Raw genomic sequence first — 18187 nt, forward strand, 5'->3', positions numbered from 1 at the left:
GACGGCGACTCGGAGGGGCGGGGTGGAACTGGGGGCGGGGCCAACGTGCTGCGTGCGTGCGCGTTCTGGAGGCGCCGCCGCCGCCGCCGCCGCCGCCGCTCTCGAGGCCGCTGCCGCCGCTGCCGCCGTCGCCGCGCAGAGCCGGAGCAGGAGCCACGGCCGAGAAGAGGGAGGAGGTGGAGGAGGAGGTGGAGGAGGCGCCGGACCGGGGGGGTGAGTGAGGGGCGGGGAGCCCAGCCGGCCCCAGAGGGAGCGGGGGGCGCGGGTCGGCCGAGTCTGGGCTGAGGTGGCTCATGTCGCCGGTCAGTCCCCTGGCTCCCCCTTCCTCCTCCGCGTTCCCTCGGTGTCCGGGGCGGCGGCCCGGGGGCCTGGCCGGCGGGAGGGGCCGGGGCTCCGGGAGGCCCTGCCGCCGCCGCCGGGGCCAGAGCCAACCACGCCCGCGGACCGAGCCGGTCGACTGTGGCGGGGCCTGCGGGAGACGGACGGGAGGGGCCCGGGCCGGGTGTGGGAGAGAAAGAGGACATTGTGTCCCCCACCCTCCAACTCCCCGAGGTGTCATGGCACAAGCCCGTTTCCCTCGCCATCTCCTCGGACACAGTGCCCTCGCCACTCACTGCCCGAGAGATGCAGAAGCTTGGACATCGCTACCTTTTCCCTCTTCGTGCATGTCCCCAGACTAGGGTCAGACCTTCCCTCCAACCCAGCTCTCCCCTTGGGGGGCACGCGAAGAGGGGGCTGGAGGGTTAGGTGAATTTTCTGTCCTCCCTCCTCTGCTAGAGAGGTGCTGAGAGTAGGCGGGAGCGTTGCCCTCCCTGTGTTCACTTCTGGCAGGGTCGGGGTCTCCCTTTCCTTCCTTCCCCCCTGCCCCCCACCACCCGTGCCGAGGGCTGACATCTCTACGCCCCACTCCACCTCCCTGCCCCTTTCCCGCCCTCTTTCCCCCAGGTCTTCCGTAGCTTTGCCATGTGTTCGCCTTTTCGGCGTTGCCCTTCTTGGGTCTCTGCTTCATCCCTGAATTTTGTGAGGGAAGGGGTCACCGTGTGATTCTTGTCTTCCTTCAGACTGGGGCCGGTAGGAGTGTCACTTGTCCCCCTCAGGAAGTTAAGGACAGTGTCTTGAGCCGAATTGTGTAATTTACTGCTAAAGGGAGAAGGTGAGGGGGAAGATTCTTGCGCCCGAGAACTGGGATCTCCTCGCAGGGCGAAGCACCGAGAGTTTGGGGGACCTTTTGACCTCTTGTTGGAAAAAAGAACTATGACTGAGTTATGTATTTCTTTTTGGGAGGGAAGATGGTTTTGTCACTGCTTTGAAGGGAGGAGAGTATAAGAAACAAGGGAATACCAGGGTAGGAGGTTAAGGGGCCAGGGCCTTACAGGTGGCCACAGTTTTCTGCTTCCTGGATGTGGGATGATGATTCTTTCTGTTTTCATCACAGTCATGAGTAAGGTATCAGCTCTTGGTTTTAAGGTGGGGCTCCTACCTTCAGAAGCATGCTGTAGGGCAGTCTCAGAAGGGATGCTGCTGGAAACAGGATTTGGAAACTTTTCTTCTGGTTTCCTGTCAGTGTGTGGGGGCGGGCATGTGTACGTGTACTTTTTCTTTTCTTTTCGTGTAATTGATATCTGCAGTATTTTGACATAATAATCACTAAATCAGGCCCGGAGCCCCTTTCTTTCTGTCTTTATTAGGATTTCTTATAACACTTTCTGTTTTGACATTATATTTGCATCGGTTGAAGCTGTTTTTTAGCCTGGTGTTTCACTGAATCCTGTCTCCTTGGTATTTTGAATTCTGCACTGCAAAATACGATTAGGTGCGAGGTATTGAGGATCACACGGTGCCTGGCACAAGGGAGGCACTCAGTAGTTTGTGAATGAATTGAATGATTACAAAGATGTGTCTAGGTGTTATCCGTATTCTGTCCTTTTGAGAGACGGCTTATATTAGAATATTGCATTTTACTTCCAATATAAAATAGTAGTTCTTAACCTTTTCTAGGCCACTGACACCTTTGAGATTATGATGAAATATATAGACTCTTTCCCCAGGAAAAAAAAAAAAAGTACTAGACCAGTTTCAGGGACACTCTGAAGCCAAACATAGATACCTGTCTCAAAAGTAAACTGGAATCCTGAGTATTATTCAGTTCCATATTAAAACTGTTTAAAACTGTTCACTTTCTGTGTGGCCTCAAGAATGACAGTGTTGACACTTATAGACTAAACTTTGGGTCTTTAGGAACAAGATTTTGGAGTAATTGTTCTTACAATTTTAGGAGGAAAAGTTGTCACTAATAACTAGTACTACTCAGTTTTAAATCAATACACTAGTGGCTTCCGAAGAAATAAGATTGTTATAGAGACTTTTGGCAGCCTAAAATCATAATCACAACTGACGTAATTTTTATTGTATAAACTGCTTAATAATATGATCAGCATGTGAACATTTTCACAAATCAAACTATTCATTTTTCCTGTTCTCCTCCAATCATATTTATATGCATGGTTTTTCATGTAGTTAAAAATTATTGTATCAACATTTAATATTAATTCAACAAATGCTTTTTGAATGCCTATTGTGTGAATAAAATCGAGTTCTTGTTGTCGTAGAGCTATAGTCTAATCAGGAGAGATGGGCCGTAACCAAATAAACACAGACTATGTTAGAGGATAAGAGCTATGGAGAAGAGTGAAGTAGGGGAGGGGAAAGAGAGAAACGGTGGCAGGGAAGACATGCGACTGGAGCAGAGACCTGAAAGAAGCGAGTTATGTGTGCTGTCTTAGGGAAGAAGGTTATAGGCCGAGAGGACTACAAGCGCAAAGACCCCCTCAGTATATTTGGCCTTTTTGAGAACAGCTAGGGAGACAATGAGCAGGAGGGAGTGAGAGTTTAGGTTAGAGAAGTAACTGAGCATTATAGGTTATTGTAAGAACTTTGGATTTTACTTGGAGATGAGCAGCCATCTATTGGAGGATTTTACGGGGAAGAGTTTCTGAGAATCGTTCTGTGTGGAAATCAGCTTGGCAGGGAGTTGAGGTGGGCAAGAGTGTGAGCAGGAAGACCAATTAGGAGGTTAATCTTTATTTTAAACCTTTTTCGGAGGTTGCAAAGTAGTTCATCTACCCTTTGTTGGGCATTATAGGCAGTTTGTTTCCCCTAACTGAAATAACAATGAAATAAACACTTTTGTATATGCAACATTTTCTTTCTTTTGGAATATTTCTTTGGGATTAATTTCCGGAAGAAGGACTGCTGAATCAAAGTATATGAATTTACTTGTCTTCTTGATGTATCTGTGAATTCCTTCCAAGAATACGTTGTACTAATTAAAGTGATAGCCACAGTCATCAGTCTTAAGTATCAAAACAGTTGTCACTGGCATTGAGTATTATTATTTATTACTTAAAAAGTCATTTGAGTTATAAAAAAATATCTTTTAGATTGTTAGGTTGAATTTCCCAATAGCTTGAATTTAGAGTTCATATGTTTGTTCACCTCTCTCTTCAACATTTAACAAGAGAGTGCTGATTGTTCGGGATATGGAGATGAATTAGACAGGGTCTTTGTCCTCAGGGAGTTTTACATTCTGTTGTAACTTAGATTCGAATCGTTAAATAACTTAAAATCTTGCTATCTTGCTAAAAGTTTACTACCATTTGTGAACTTTGTTATTATATGGCTGATAATCTTTTATATAAAATAGACTTTCCAATCAAGCATCTAATTCTTCATATTGATAATTCCTTTTTTTTCTTACAAAGGGAGTTTTAATTAATTTTCAATGTTTACTTTGAAAGAGAGAGAGCATGAACAAATGGGGGAGAGGCACAGAGGAAGGGAGGGAGGGAGAGGAAGAAAGAGAGAATCCCAAGCAGGCCCCATGCTTTCAGCACAGCCCAATGCAGGGCTTGATCTCACAAACAAACTGTGAGATCATGACCTGAGCTGCAGTCAGGAGTCAGATGTTTAACTGACCGAGCCATCCAGGTGCCCCTACAAAGGGATTTTTAAATGATATCTGCAATTTGTGTAATTTCTGTTTTGCATGTCTTTATAATCTTAAAACTGACAGCTCCCATGTTTTGTTCTTTGCAATAAATTATGCAACTAGTACTTAGTTGAATTTTTAGATTGTTATAATTCTTTACAGTTACTCAAAACACAGAGACCATTGTTTCTGTTAAATAAGGTTAACATTGCATCGTTGACATTTTTTTGAGTTTCAAAGGGAGAATGATACCAGTCTGTTTGGATAGAAATTATACCACTGTGAGGGCATTGCTCAGAGTTTCTAGTTCTGGAATCTAGATGGTTCGATTTGGCATAAGCAGAGAACTTCACCACCTCTGAAGTACCTGCAAGCACCTAGCTCTGTGTTTGACACATGCTAGGGACCCAACAAATGTTCCTGCAACCTCAAATAACCTCTGAGTTCCCAGTTCTAAAATTCTCATACTTTAGAAGTTCAGTAAAAAAAAAAAAAAAAAAAAAAAAAAAAAATTGTATAAACAGTTTATATATTAATGTCGTGGTGAGTTTAAAATTGTGAACTTAAAATTACTTCCTCCTAATGTTCTTTTTCAGATTAAACTCATCAGTTTTAAAAAGAGTTATGGCGTATTTCCAAGTATATCCTGTCCATTCTGATGTCATATATTGCTGCATGACTTAATGCCAAATTCACATCTTATGAAAGTGATCAGGGTTAAACATGAATGTATTTAAGCTTTCATATGTTATTGAGATGAAGCATCCATCCCCCCCCTCCCCTTTTTGCGCGTGAATTTTGGGGATTACAAGTGATAGTTTTTATGTGCTTTTCAGTCTTTCATGTACAGAGTTAATATTGGCCCATTCAGGTTATGCATTTTTGTAATAGTGGTTATGGACACTGAATGATTTCACACACTCTTTACAGTCCCCTTCTCACAGTTTTGAGATGAGTGGTTAAGAGGGCACTTTGTTTCAAAGTTAAATGATCCAGAAGAGTATTGAACCTATAAGCTTAGCTTATCATGATGTACTGATCAGCAAAGCAGTTTAACAGAGAACTATGCCATGCTCTTGTTTCCGCTTGAAAATAGGCCTTTAGAGGTAGAAAGTAAATGTGTGTACCAACAAGAAAAGGAAATTGTGTGTGATGATTATGGTGGAGTTGAAACAAGAAATAGTGTACTTTTATAAGTGGTCTAAAAATAATCATTTTAATATAATTTTCAGAAGTATATGCTATGCACATGGTGGATTAAATATGTTTTATGAAATTAACTTCAATCATTAGAGAAGTTAATGGCTTTTTTTTAAAGGTACTGATGACTTATTTTTTAGGCTAATTCCAGATAAGTCTGGGAAAAAATTACTTTACATATTCAGTTTTCTATTTCTAGCCTATTTAGTTGCCATTGATAGAGATTGGTTCAAAGTGTAGAATGGTAAAGGTAACAGAATTTGGAATTAAATATGTAATCCCGTGTTTGGTTTCAGAATTTGTTCAAGTTAGTCCATATTTCATAAGAATAGGAATATACGAAGCTACACTTTGTAACTGGTAAAAGGTACTGTTGGATTAATTAAAACTTGAAGTACCTTACTTTGAACTCACAAGTATATATACCTGTAACATTCATGGTTGTTTGCAGTGTACATTTATTCTGGTTGTATAAAATAACTTTGCTCAGGATAGAACTGTTATAATTATTAACCACAAAAGTGTAAAAGTAAGAGAGGCACAAAGAACTGGGTGCAATTGTTTCTTTGGGCAAATCCCAAATGTAGCTTGTAAGGTTCTAAATTAGTAGTAGGAAATTATCTCCTATTGCAAACTGAACATTTCAAATTGCCCAGATGTGTAATCTGAAGAGTAAATTCATTCACTGTGTTTTCAGTGATATTTAAAAATGCATTTATAAACAGGATCATTCTGTTCTAGACAGGTTGGCTGTATTATAGAACATTAAGCAAGCAACCATAACTTAATTATTTTAGCAGTTGAAATTTAACACTAATCTTTGGATTTTATGTAGTTTTAGTGTCTAGCCCAAATCATTGATGTCTTTTGATCTACCTTTTCCATTCCATTGAATGCATGTAAAAATGTTGCATGATTTTATTAATAGATTTCAGATTCAGTCATTGAACAGATGTTTGCATGACCCAATATTAAGTCCTTTGATGGAAACTGAGATGTGACGCTGTAGTTTCTACTATAAGGAATTTATAGTCTAATAATTTGTTTGCCAGGACCTGACACATGTTTTATAAATAAATGTTGTATTTTCACGGTAGAGTGGAAATAGAATGATACTCTTTTTCTAAGTAAAATCAGTGTGATATTTTCAAAATTTTCTTAGTAGCTCAACACCTATTTCTGTGGTATTATTCCCCTGCACCCGTGGTGTTATTTTCTGACAGCTTACTATTACAAGAAAACCAGTTTCCCAGTTTAAAATACAGTAAAGTAAAATAAGAATTGTTTCCTTACTGTCTATTTTACTTTACTCCAAGACCTTTTTTTTTGGGGGGGGAGGGGGCGGCAAATCGCTCTCTGCATATATGCCAAACTGTAGCGAAGTCCCCCTCCCTGCCCCCAGTTCAGTTGACAGTTTTAATTCTGTGTTTAATGCAAGAATGTTTATTTATTTATTGTTGTTTTGTTTTTTTATAGAACAGCTTAATCTTTTTTCTACACCGATAAAAATCATCTTTTGCCACTAAAGTTAACTATGCCCTAGAACAGAAATGTTCATGTAGATAAAATGCATCACTGTGCATTTTTAGTGAATGCTGGTAGTTTGCCAGCTTTATTTTCAAGTTCCTCCCCCCTCCAGACTTAATTGTGATGTGCTTATAAGGGAACAACAGTATACATAGTTAATTTGCAAAACCAGAATAGTTTTTCTGGTTTTTCCATTTTGCATGTTTTGAGTTAGGATTAATTGGACATTTATTATTCTCACTAGACGTACAATAAAACAGTTCATTTAACTGTGGTGTTTTCTGTTGAAGCATTGGCTGACTTTTAGATAGTGAGCCTAGTGCAATTGTGTGAATACTACTGAATTTTGGATGACATTCTTTACACAGTTTAAAAGTGTGAGTATAACAGAAGCTGGAAACAAAACCAGTTTGACTTTTTTTTTTTTTTTTTTCTCACTAGGAAGTATTTCTTTTCCAAGTAATATGCCCTTGTTAGGTTCAGGATCATTTTCAGTAATTATAGCCACTTAAACGTTTTTTTTTCCCTGTTTGCAGTAATTCATGTTCCACCGTGGCAAATTTTGAAAAGAACATAATTGTAAAGAAATGGAAAATCATTTATAACCCATCACCTAGAAATAATTACTGCTAACATTTTAATGTACATTTTTCTAGTTCTTTCGTTGCATGTACACATTTTTTAATTTTTTAAAACATGGAATTATACTTTTATATACATTGTTTTGTTCCTACGTTTTTCTCTGAACAGGATATTGGTCTCCTAGTGTGGGACTTCTCGGTTGATTCTTTATAATATTACTATTTTAAATAACACTGGGGCAAACATTTTTGTACATTTATCTTTGATTGCATCTCTGTTTTTTTTTTTTTTCTTCCTTTAGGATAGATTCCCAGAAGTGGGATAACTGGATCAGAGGGTGGTTACCCTGTGTATAAGAGTATGTGTCTCACTGCACCTTCAATGGCATTGAGTAGGTCAGTTTTTACAATCTTTGCCAATTTGATAGATATCTGTTACAATTCTTGGGTGGTAATCGCAAAATCCTTTTATTATTAATAATCTGTAAAACCATCACAGTGTATGAATAGTAATTTGCAATCATCTTTGAAAAAGTTGCCTGGAATGAATTTCTTTGAAAATATTTTAGGTGAAAGTAATCTTTGTGACAAGAAAAGACATTCCTTGAAGTTGCAATTTGAGCATTGTTCTTTTATTGGAAAGAAGTAGCATTTTCATGTTCTCCCTTTGCTAAAGTGACAAACATGAGAAAGCTTATTGTATAAGAAGCAGTAAGTGGAAATGTCATGTAAAATTAAATCATTTCAGATAGTCACATGGTTCAGACAAAAAAAAAAAAAGGCAATGCAACTTAGTGTTTAGAGCAATGGCTCTGGACTTAGGCAGCCTGGGTTCAAATCCTTGCTTTGCCACTTACTAAGTATATGATTTGAGGCAATTTACTGAGTTAACTCAAATTTAATTTGAGATAACTTCCTAAATATATGATTTGGTGTTTCTGAACGTTGGCTTTCTCATCTTTACAAGCGGAATAATAATGCCTACTTCTTAAGTTTATTGAGAGCGTTAGAAATAATATGTAAAACTGCTTGGCACAAAGCAAGCATTTAATAAAAGCTAGCTGTTGTTAATTTTTTTTTGCCCGATTGGGGGGGCGGGTAGGGCAGGAGATATCATCTGTGTGTCCTTGTTTACATGAATAAATGCAGAGACGCAAGAAGGTCATGAGCAGTGGCAGCTGGAGGGGAGTGGTAGACATTCTTTATGGTAGGAATGGCATGAGCCAAGATAGAAAGTTCAGGACAAGTTGGAGGACAGGGGGTTGATTTGACAGAAGCCTAAGCTTGTGTAATTAGAAAATATGGCGATAAGGCTCTAGAGAGATTTATTGGGCTAGACTTTGGAAGTCATTGAATGCTAGGTTGAGAAGTATAGACTTTATTCAGGAGCACAAGATGTTTTGATATGAGGAAAGTGACCCAATCAGCACATTTATCTTTTGGAAGATGAATCTAGCTACAGAGTACAGAATAAATTGAGGAAGAAAGGGACTGAAGGCAAGGAGGCTGGCTTAATACAGGTAAGGCATATCTGAGGGTTTAACGGAAAGCAAGAGGGAAGGATTTGAGGAGAGTTGCTAGGAGTCATTGTTGTGAAAGTCTCTGGGTCTTCAAGTGCACCCAGTTTGGAGATGAAATTCAAAAGGAACAGTCTGAGCCTAATGGATAGACGATGAAGAATCAGGAACCCCGAGAGAACATAGGACTCACTATGTATGCTTTGGTTGTTGCTACTTTTTTTTTTTTATGTTTTTATTTGTTTTTGAGACAGAGACAGAGCATGAGCATGGGAGGGGAAGAGAGAGAGGGAGACACAGAATCCGAAGCAGGCTCCAGGCTCTGAGCTGTCAGCATAGAGCCTGACGCGGGGCTCGAACTCACAGACTATGAGATCATGACCTGAGCCAAAGTGGGACGCTTAACCGTCTGAGCCACCCAGGCGCCCCAACTACTTTTTTTTTTAACTGAAGGGTAAAAGATTCCTATTATTTCATGTGTGAAAAGCATATGTTTAAGCTTTCTTCCACCAATGGATAGTCTGCAGAAATGTTATTTATTTAGCATTTGGAGTTCTTAGTTAAAAAGGACCCCTCACTTTTAGACATTATATTTCTGGAGGTATTATCTTAAAATACTTCATTGTAAGGTTAAATTCGGAATGTGGTCTTTCAGCGTTTGTCAATGCAACTGGACTTTAGAAGCATCAGTTGTGTGAGCAGAAGTGAAGAAAAGTGAAATGCAGACTTCTCGTTAAACACTTAGAATGCTGTGGGCAGTGAAATACGGAGCAATGAAAAATAGGAAATTGAGTATAGAATCTTCAGAGAGAATAATACTTTTAATATTCTGTCCTTCCCTACTTAATTTCTCAATTAAAAAAAATATTTGCAAATGTCATTCTTAGTCATTGTGGTACCTGGCTCTAGTTCTGTGCTAAGTTGTACTTTCCACTTGGCTGAATAATAAGCAAGAAAGTTAGCCTACAGACTGATATTAATGTTTCTTTGTGACTGGTAAGTAAACTCACATGGGCTGTGGATTATCTGCTCCCTGTCTTCTTTTAATACCACCAGTTGAGAAAAGAAGCAACCCCCAGTTTTTAAAAAATAGAGGCTTGTGATAACTTTTAAGGTATTTACATTTTCTAAACCACTGAATTGTTACACCTTTCTCAATGTTTCTTTTAGTTTTCAAATATTTTCTAAACTCTGAAATAAACTCTTCATTAGTTATTTGTATTTAAAGCTCTTCCTTTTAAAAGTATTTTTAAAAATATTTTTAAATTAGTAAGCAAATGTAGCACATAGTATTAGAGATTGTGTGTTATTTACTACAAATACTGTGTTTTTCTTATGTGTAACTGCAAAAGCCCATGTATTGTCAATCAAATGAGATTTCATTTGCCAAAGAGACCTCAGGTATTCAAAACAGTTACAGGATTCTAGTTGAGTCTCTTTTGAATTGGTTTCAAGATCTTTCAACAGATATCAGAACTATACTCATTCTCCTAGGTCTGATCACTCTTACCCCTCTCTCCTTCCCAGCCATAGCTGAGAGCAGGATCTTCCCTGTTTTGGGCCATTCCAGCACTGTCGCTGTTAGGGCAACTGTGGCCTTCTCAGTCTGTATGTTTTATATTCTTAGAAGCTTTCCTGCAGGCATCTTGGCAGGAAAAATAAGTTATTAGGTTGAGTGGCTAGCAGCTAATGGCATACTTTTTTATAAGAAAATTCACAATTTTATGTCAGTTATACTTGAATAAAACTGAAATTAAAAAATCATTTACTTTTTTTAAAGTTTATTTATTTGGGGGGGTGGGGCAGAGAGAGGGAGACAGAGAATCCTAAGCAGGCTCTGTGCTGTCAATGCAGAGCCTGATGCAGGGCTTGAGGTCACAGACCGTGAGATCATGACCTGAGTTGAAATCAAGAGTTGCACACTTAACTGACTGAGCCACCCAGGCACCCAAAATTCATTTACTTTTTACATGAGGTGACATACGAAGTGTGTGAAATATTTTCTGTCTGAAAGGATAGACATAAAAGAAAGCTCACTTGTTGAATAGAATGTTGTATACATTTTTCTTATTCTCTGTAGTCAAAAACATTTTTTTTAATTTCTTTTGAATCAGTAATTTGGAATGCTAAATGTAAGTTCTTTACTAAGAAATCAGTCTTTCTCCAGAATAGTCTTAAACAGCTTGGCCAGTGATCCAGCAAATAGTAACTGCATGATTATTGGGTGCCTTGTAGTATTCTAGGAGCTAGAGATAGAGCAGTGAATAAAACATGTTCTCATGGAACTCTTGATATTGGTGGGGTTTGGTGGTGGTAGAGAGAAATAATAAGCAAATAAGGGAACAGGGTAATTTCAGAGGTCACAAATGCCACGAGGAAGCTGTAACAGGGTGAAATAGTAGAGTGATAGGAGGGTTTAGAGTGATAGTAGAGTGATAGCAGGGAAAGCTCTGAGATGGTAACATTTAATCTGAGGCCTGAATGAATAAAAGCTAGATGTGATGATTTGGAAGAAGAGTGAAGTAGGCAGAGGGCCCCTGTGGTACAAAAGCCCTGAAGTGGGAACCAGTAGGTCACGTTTAAGAAGTCCATAGTGATAGGCTGAGAAGAGACTGGTGGATGGGATGGGGTTGGCAAGAATCAAACCACGTCAAGCTTTGGTGAAGGGTTTGGATTTTGTTCTTATAAATACCAGGGAAGACACAGGGTATCACTACCTACTTACCTTTATGGATAAATATATGTAACTTTTGAATTTGAAGGTGGTGTTACTAATGATACTGGCTTAAAACAAATCTGTAGGGTAACCAGTAGTTTCTTTAGACATAGAAAATCACTAACCTGGTAAATAAATTACGTTTTTCCTAGGGGTCTGCAGAGAAAGGAACAAATTATTCCCATATTGTAAAAAGCCTTATGAAAATTATGTATGTTTTCTCAATAGATTTAAATAGGTGAAATATTGTATATCTTTGCTTTGACCAATAACTGTATTGACTCAAATCTTTGTGACTGATTATCACAAATCATTATCATATATTGTGATTTGTAAGCCGTTAATGAAATAAAACATGCTTGCACCTCAAGAACCTAACATTGAGTTTCATTAGTATTTATGCCTTTGGCAGTTTGAGACTTCTGATTAGCTGTTACCTATCTGGTTAATTAAATGTCAGTGCAGTTGGTAGACAAAAATCTACCAAAAATCTAAAGATGTGGAATCTGTGGACAAAAGAAGAGATTTTTCAGAGTAAGGTTGAGAACCACTGATCAGTGTCCTAATCTCTAGAGGGATCTACAGGGAGAAGGGAAGTAATGTTTTTTTGAAGGTAAAATTACTGTATCTCACGTAATCTGCACAGCAAATCTGTGAAATATTGTTCACTTTTTACAGATGATAAAACTCAAAGTAATTATATAACTTATGACAATTAACAAACTCTAATTATAAAGGATCATACTGACAGCAAACTTCAGAAGAGACTACCACAGTTACAAAGCACACAAGTGATCAATAAATATTTATAGTTTACTTATATCCAAACATGAATAAATGAACAAGTAGGTGAATCCCTATATTCTTAAAATCCTTTCTTTAGTGTAACACATCATTTTTCTTCCAAATGAGTCTAGAAAATTCCTCAGAAATAATTGGTTTCACCTTTTTTCCTCTGTAAATCTCCCCTCACCCCCCCTCCCCCCGAAGTTTAAGTTACTTAAAATAAATCACACAGTAAAAATCCTGAGGAGGGAAATAAAGACTAAAAACTTGGGAAAGTATAATTTCCACTTTGATTTTAACTGAGTAGTCTATAATGTTTTTAGTTTTTAAAACATTCAGGATATCATCTTTTGTATTCATATTCAAAATACCATCTTTTGGTTCTATGACTCTTTTTTTAATTTTAAAAATTTACTATAGTTTTCAGAAAACTATATTCCATTATTCCAACTGATGTTAGGCAGAACGATAGTATGAGATCTCTAAACTGTGTGTTTATAAAGCTTCTAATCCTTTAAATGAATTAATGTCTTAATAAATTTAAGCTTAGAGTTTTTTCAAATGAATACCTAATAGGAATGGATGCCTAAGAGATGAAAACAGATGCAGGTCATCTAGGGAGTGAAACTATTTTAGATGAAGATTACAAAAGAGAATGGATTGTGATACAGGATTAACCATAGGAGAATAAATAACACATGGAAGTTGCTATGATTAGAAAAGAAATTTATTTTCCCCGAAACAGAACCAAAATTGATGAAATGTGAGCTGTAAGGACATAAATTAATGTTGAATGAGTAAAAAGAACACTTAGTTTAGAGATGGTGGCCTATAGGGACCTTCAGAGAGGATATGATGAACCTTACCACGTGTGGCAGTAACATTATTTCATGGAGTGTGGGATCTGTCATGTTGATTTGAGTTGGAAGTACAGTACAATAAATGTAGATAGAATGAACAGGGTTGTTTTTGTGAAGCAGGAACGTATTTTAAAATTTGTTTCCAGTTGTCCGAGACTAAGGTTGTAAGATGACTGGTCTGTAAAAAATACAACTTTATATGACATTTTGGTTCTTGGTATCCTTGAAGTGTTCTTCTTGTTATTTTGGGTTTTTTGCTATATTTCTGCATGACAACTTTTAGACTGCTTTCTGTACATTCCACTCTTCCATTCTAATCGTAGAATCAGTTTAGTAATGACATACATAACCCCTGGTATGAAATTTTCATGCTTCCGGACATTGTTTTGCATATAAAGTAGAAGTGTCAGTTTGCCCTGTAAATGTGTATATCTAAAAATTGCGGGTGACTTTGATTAATTTAATTATTTGAGAATATCAGATTTATTTAAGAAAAACCACGGGCAAGTGAGTTTAGACGGTGAATCTTATGTCTCAGACTCACCTTTGTTTAGATTTTCAGGTAGTAGGTTACTTGGATGGTGTTTCTTTTACATCCAAATGGTAAGTCTGGAATTTGAGTAACTCAAATTGGTTGAATAGTATACTCTTTTTAAAAAGTTTTTGTGCCTTTTGAATAGTTTCACACTTAGGACAAACTTCATTGTAAAACATTCCTTTGAACTTTAAATAAATATTCAGTGACTTCTCATAGTACTCCAGTGTCATAGTTTTCACATTGTAATAGGACAGTATTATAATTCAAGAACCAACCAAAATCTGCAGTTGAAACCATGAGTAGAGTGGTTTAGATGATGTAGTCATTCTGTTATTCCCATTTTGTTTTAGACTTGGACTACTGTCATCAATGGGACGAGCTTGAGATTGTGTCACCACTCAGTACCATCTGCTTGCATGTGTATGTAAGCACTAGGCCTTCAACACTGGATATAAAGAATCCTCGCTTTGTGGTGTTCTCAGCTGGCTTTGCTTGGGTTCCAGTGTACTGGGCTGAGCTTGTGTCTAGAGTGAATTGTCACGGTTTTGATCTTCTGCAGCCATAACACTTCCATAACCATGTCTTCGATATATTGATGTGCCGAAGATGGATGTGTGCCGTTTTTTAGTAGCCCAAAGAAAATGCTTATTTAATCAGTAAAATTTAACAACGAGTTTTTAAAAACATTCAAATACTTGCAAGAGAGAGAACACTTTATGTAAAAAGTCCAATAAGCCAAAGTGTTTTGTAGAAAATCAATCAGAATTGTATTTGCACGATTTTTAAAAAATTCTCTATTGTTAGGAGAGAAATAAACAGACTACTAGTGTTTATATAGTATAATTTCAGTTTTAAATTTTACAAAATACCTATTCATATATAGGTGTAAAGGAAATACCAAAAGGACTAAAGTTATCTTGAAGTTGGGATTATAGGTGGTTTTATTTTTTCTTTATACCTTTTATTTTCTGAATTTTTATACATCATATATTTTATAATAAGAAAATGAAAGTAATAGGGGCACCTGGGTGGCTCAGTTGGTTAAGCATCTGACTTCGGCTCAGGTCATGATCTCACGGTTCATGAGTTCAAGCCCCACATCGGGCTCTCCACTCCTGGTGCAGAGCCGCTTCATAGCCTCTGTCTCCTTCTCTCTCTGCCCCTCCTGCTCTTTCTCAAAAATAAGTAAACATTAAAAAAAATTAAGAGAAAGGAAAATGAAAGTTCTAAAATGAATTCATTATAGAATATGAAATGAAATTTAGTAAAACTTTTAAAGATGAAGATTCTTATGGGATAAAATGAGTTAAAGGCTGTAATGATAAAATCTGTATTTCATTATTTTTTTAAAAAAGTTTAAATGTTTATTTTTGAGAGAGAGAAAGAGCACAAACAGGGGAGGGGCAGAGAGAGAGGGTGACACAATCTGAAGCAGGCTCCAGGCTCTGAGCTGTCAGCACAGAGCCTGATGCAGGGCTCAAACTTTCAAACCATGAAATCATGACCTGAGCTGAAGTCGGACACTCAGCCAGCTGAGCCACCCACGCACCCCTAAAATTTGTACTTTAAAACCAAGCAAAATTAAGTTGCCTTTTATGGGGTTTAAGGAGCAAGAGAAATGGGAAGAGTATTATACTATTGATATGACAACTTGGACAATTTTTGTTCAATTCTTCTCACTCAGGTTTGCCTCAGTCACATACATTTATATGATGTTTTATGGATAATTATTTAATTACAAGTTTTAAATTTATTTATATAGAGAGATGATACACCAAATCTCACTTTGAATATTTGGTCATTTGGTAGTAACATATTTGTGGTCAGCAGGCAAAACACTCAGTGAAGGTTTGCAGATCACAGATCGCATCTACCAGCTGCAAATTCACCTCCTTATTTCTTGTTGTTGTTGTTTTTTTTATCTGTAAAATGGAAAAAGAATAATACCTATTTCTTAGACATGTCTGAAGACTAAATAAGTGTGTGTGGCATACAAAAAGCACTTAAATATTATTGCTGACACTGTTTGTATTACCACCACCGAAAGTTGGCTTTGGTGGCTATAAGAAATTGGAGAAGATTGCTAGGGACTGGAGCGATATCTTACACTTTGTATCCACTACTTTGACTAATCCAGGTATATTCTCAGTCAGTTAAATAGGACTCTTAGCTATGCACCAAGGTAGTTTCATTTTTTATGTATGCAATAAATCTTGGCATTGTGGTTTAACATTTTAAACCTGGAGGATTTAACAAGGGAGATTTTGAATTTGGTGTAGGCAGAATTTGGAATCCTGCGTATTTCAAGGCCGATGTGCCAAGTTAAGTATACTAACTAGAGAACTGAGTGTGACTGACTGCATCTTAGTTATTATTATCCAACAGTGACTTTTGTTCCTTGTTTAATTTGCATAAGAGCAAAGAAAACCTGTGTTTCTTTGTGACTAATGGTGCCTTGAGAAAGCCAATGGTTATGTTGGCCTAAGTGAGTTTATTTGCCCCTAAATTAGGGGCAAAATTTATCAATATTCCATTTTTGTTTTATATTCTTCACAGTGCCTTGTACCCAGTAGAGATAGTGAATAATAGGGTGTGTTTGAGAGTTCATGAAGAAATTTGAATCAAGTTCCTTAAAGGAAAGGGAGGAGTTTAGCAGGGATTCCTAGATTTCTAGGCTCTTAGTTTAATTTTATCACTTTAGTACATAATTTAAAAATCTCTTAGTCTTAAATTAAAATCTATCTGCATTTCATATTTCCATGGAGTGGGATGATGATATAAATATGCCTCATTTAATAAAAGCCACTCGCCCCATTCATAGAAATCTTGATTGGTCTGCAGTAAGGCCAAGGAATCTGTAGTTTACTTCTTCAGGTGAATCCAGATGTTCTGATGCAGTACTTTATCAATTTCTTTATATTTTCATTTTCGTATTATATTTTAAAAACTCTGTATTCTATTTTAATTTTTTTTTCAACGTTTATTTATTTTTGGGACAGAGAGAGACAGAGCATGAACGGGGGAGGGGCAGAGAGAGAGGGAGACACAGAATTGGAAGCAGGCTCCAGGCTCTGAGCCATCAGCCCAGAGCCCGACGCGGGGCTCGAACTCACGGACCGCGAGATCGTGACCTGAGCCGAAGTCGGCCGCCCAACCGACTGAGCCACCCAGGCGCCCCAACTCTGTATTCTATTTTAAAGACCCAGGCGCCCCAACTCTGTATTCTATTTTAAAGACCCAGGCGCCCCAACTCTGTATTCTATTTTAAAGACAGTATAGGGGCGCCTGGGTGGCGCAGTCGGTTAAGCGGCCGACTTCGGCTCAGGTCACGATCTCGCGGTCCGTGAGTTCGAGCCCCGCGTCGGGCTCTGGGCTGATGGCTCAGAGCCTGGAGCCTGCTTCCAATTCTGTGTCTCCCTCTCTCTCTGCCCCTCCCCCGTTCATGCTCTGTCTCTCTCTGTCCCAAAAATAAATAAACGTTGAAAAAAAAAATTAAAAAAAAAAAAAGACAGTACAGGAATAAATTTTATATTCAATAATGAAAATTAATGCTTTCTTAACTTTCATCGTATCTCTCTTTTTAATTAGTTAACTGTACATATATTACCATTCAAGCGCAGGTAATAATCGAGTTCATTGTAGAAAAATTGAGAGTACCAATGAGGCAGTGTTTCTCAACCTTTTTATCATTATCGCTCGTCCTGCCCCATTGTTTTTAGATATTATTTTTCTAATTGTACCCCCTCATAAAATTTTAATACCGCTCTGTTTATGTATTATATATTAATTTGTGTTTTATAAGCAAAGAATGTTCATTTTCTTTCCTTTTTTTTCTTTTGCTCTCAGTAGCCAATTTTCATCCCCTTGGGGGAGTTAATGTCCCTTTTGAGAGTGCATGAAATAAGCTAAAAAAAAAATAACCCTTAATTTTACTTCTCAGCCTATTAGTATTTTGATATATATCTTTCCCAGTGGTTTTTAATGCATATGTATTTTTTTCTTTTAAAAAAAATGAGATCACGGGTGCCCGGGTGTCTGAGTCAGCTAAGTGTCCGACTCTTGGTTTTGGCTCAGGCCATGATCTCAGAGTTCGTGGGTTTGAGGCCCACATCGGGCTCTCGGCTAACAGTGCCGAGCCTGCTTGGGATTCTCTCTCCCCCTGCGGGCTCTCTGTCTGTGTCTCTCTCAGAATGAATAAATAAACTTAAAGGAGATCAGAAGCATAATGTTTCATTTTCCTTTTAAAAATATATTGTGGGGGTGCCTGGTTGGCTCAGTCGGTTAAGCGTCCGACTTTGGCTCAGGTCATGATATTGTGGTTTGTGGGTTCGAGCCCTGCGTTGGGCTCTGTGCCAACAGCTCAGAGCCTAGAGCCTGCTTCAGATTCTGTGACTCTCCCTCTCTTCCCCTCCCCTGCTCATGCTCTGTCTCTCTTTCAAAAATAAACAAATGTGAAAAAAATAAAAATATATTG

At 38.1% G+C, this 18187-nt stretch overlaps 1 protein-coding gene across 3 annotated transcripts in view; it reads left to right on the forward strand.

The window, feature by feature from the left end:
• Window positions 1-97: 97 nt before the first annotated feature.
• RAP1A (RAP1A, member of RAS oncogene family) overlaps window positions 98-18187 on the forward strand; it is a 77265-nt gene continuing 59175 nt past the window's right edge. Inside the window, exon 1 of one of the 3 annotated variants that reach the window (XM_032594357.1) lies at window positions 98-213. Coding sequence is in view for 1 of the 3 variants with exons in the window: in XM_030326431.1 (XP_030182291.1) it covers window positions 7658-7692 (35 nt within the window). In the remaining 2 variants the exon portion in view is untranslated. Of the gene's footprint in view, window positions 214-7599; window positions 7693-18187 lie in introns of those variants that run through there. The other 2 variants (XM_030326431.1, XM_030326432.1) reach the window with 2 other exon arrangements.

The sequence above is a fragment of the Lynx canadensis genome, chromosome C1 (genome assembly GCF_007474595.2).
Source record: "Lynx canadensis isolate LIC74 chromosome C1, mLynCan4.pri.v2, whole genome shotgun sequence".
NCBI lineage: Eukaryota > Metazoa > Chordata > Mammalia > Carnivora > Felidae > Lynx > Lynx canadensis.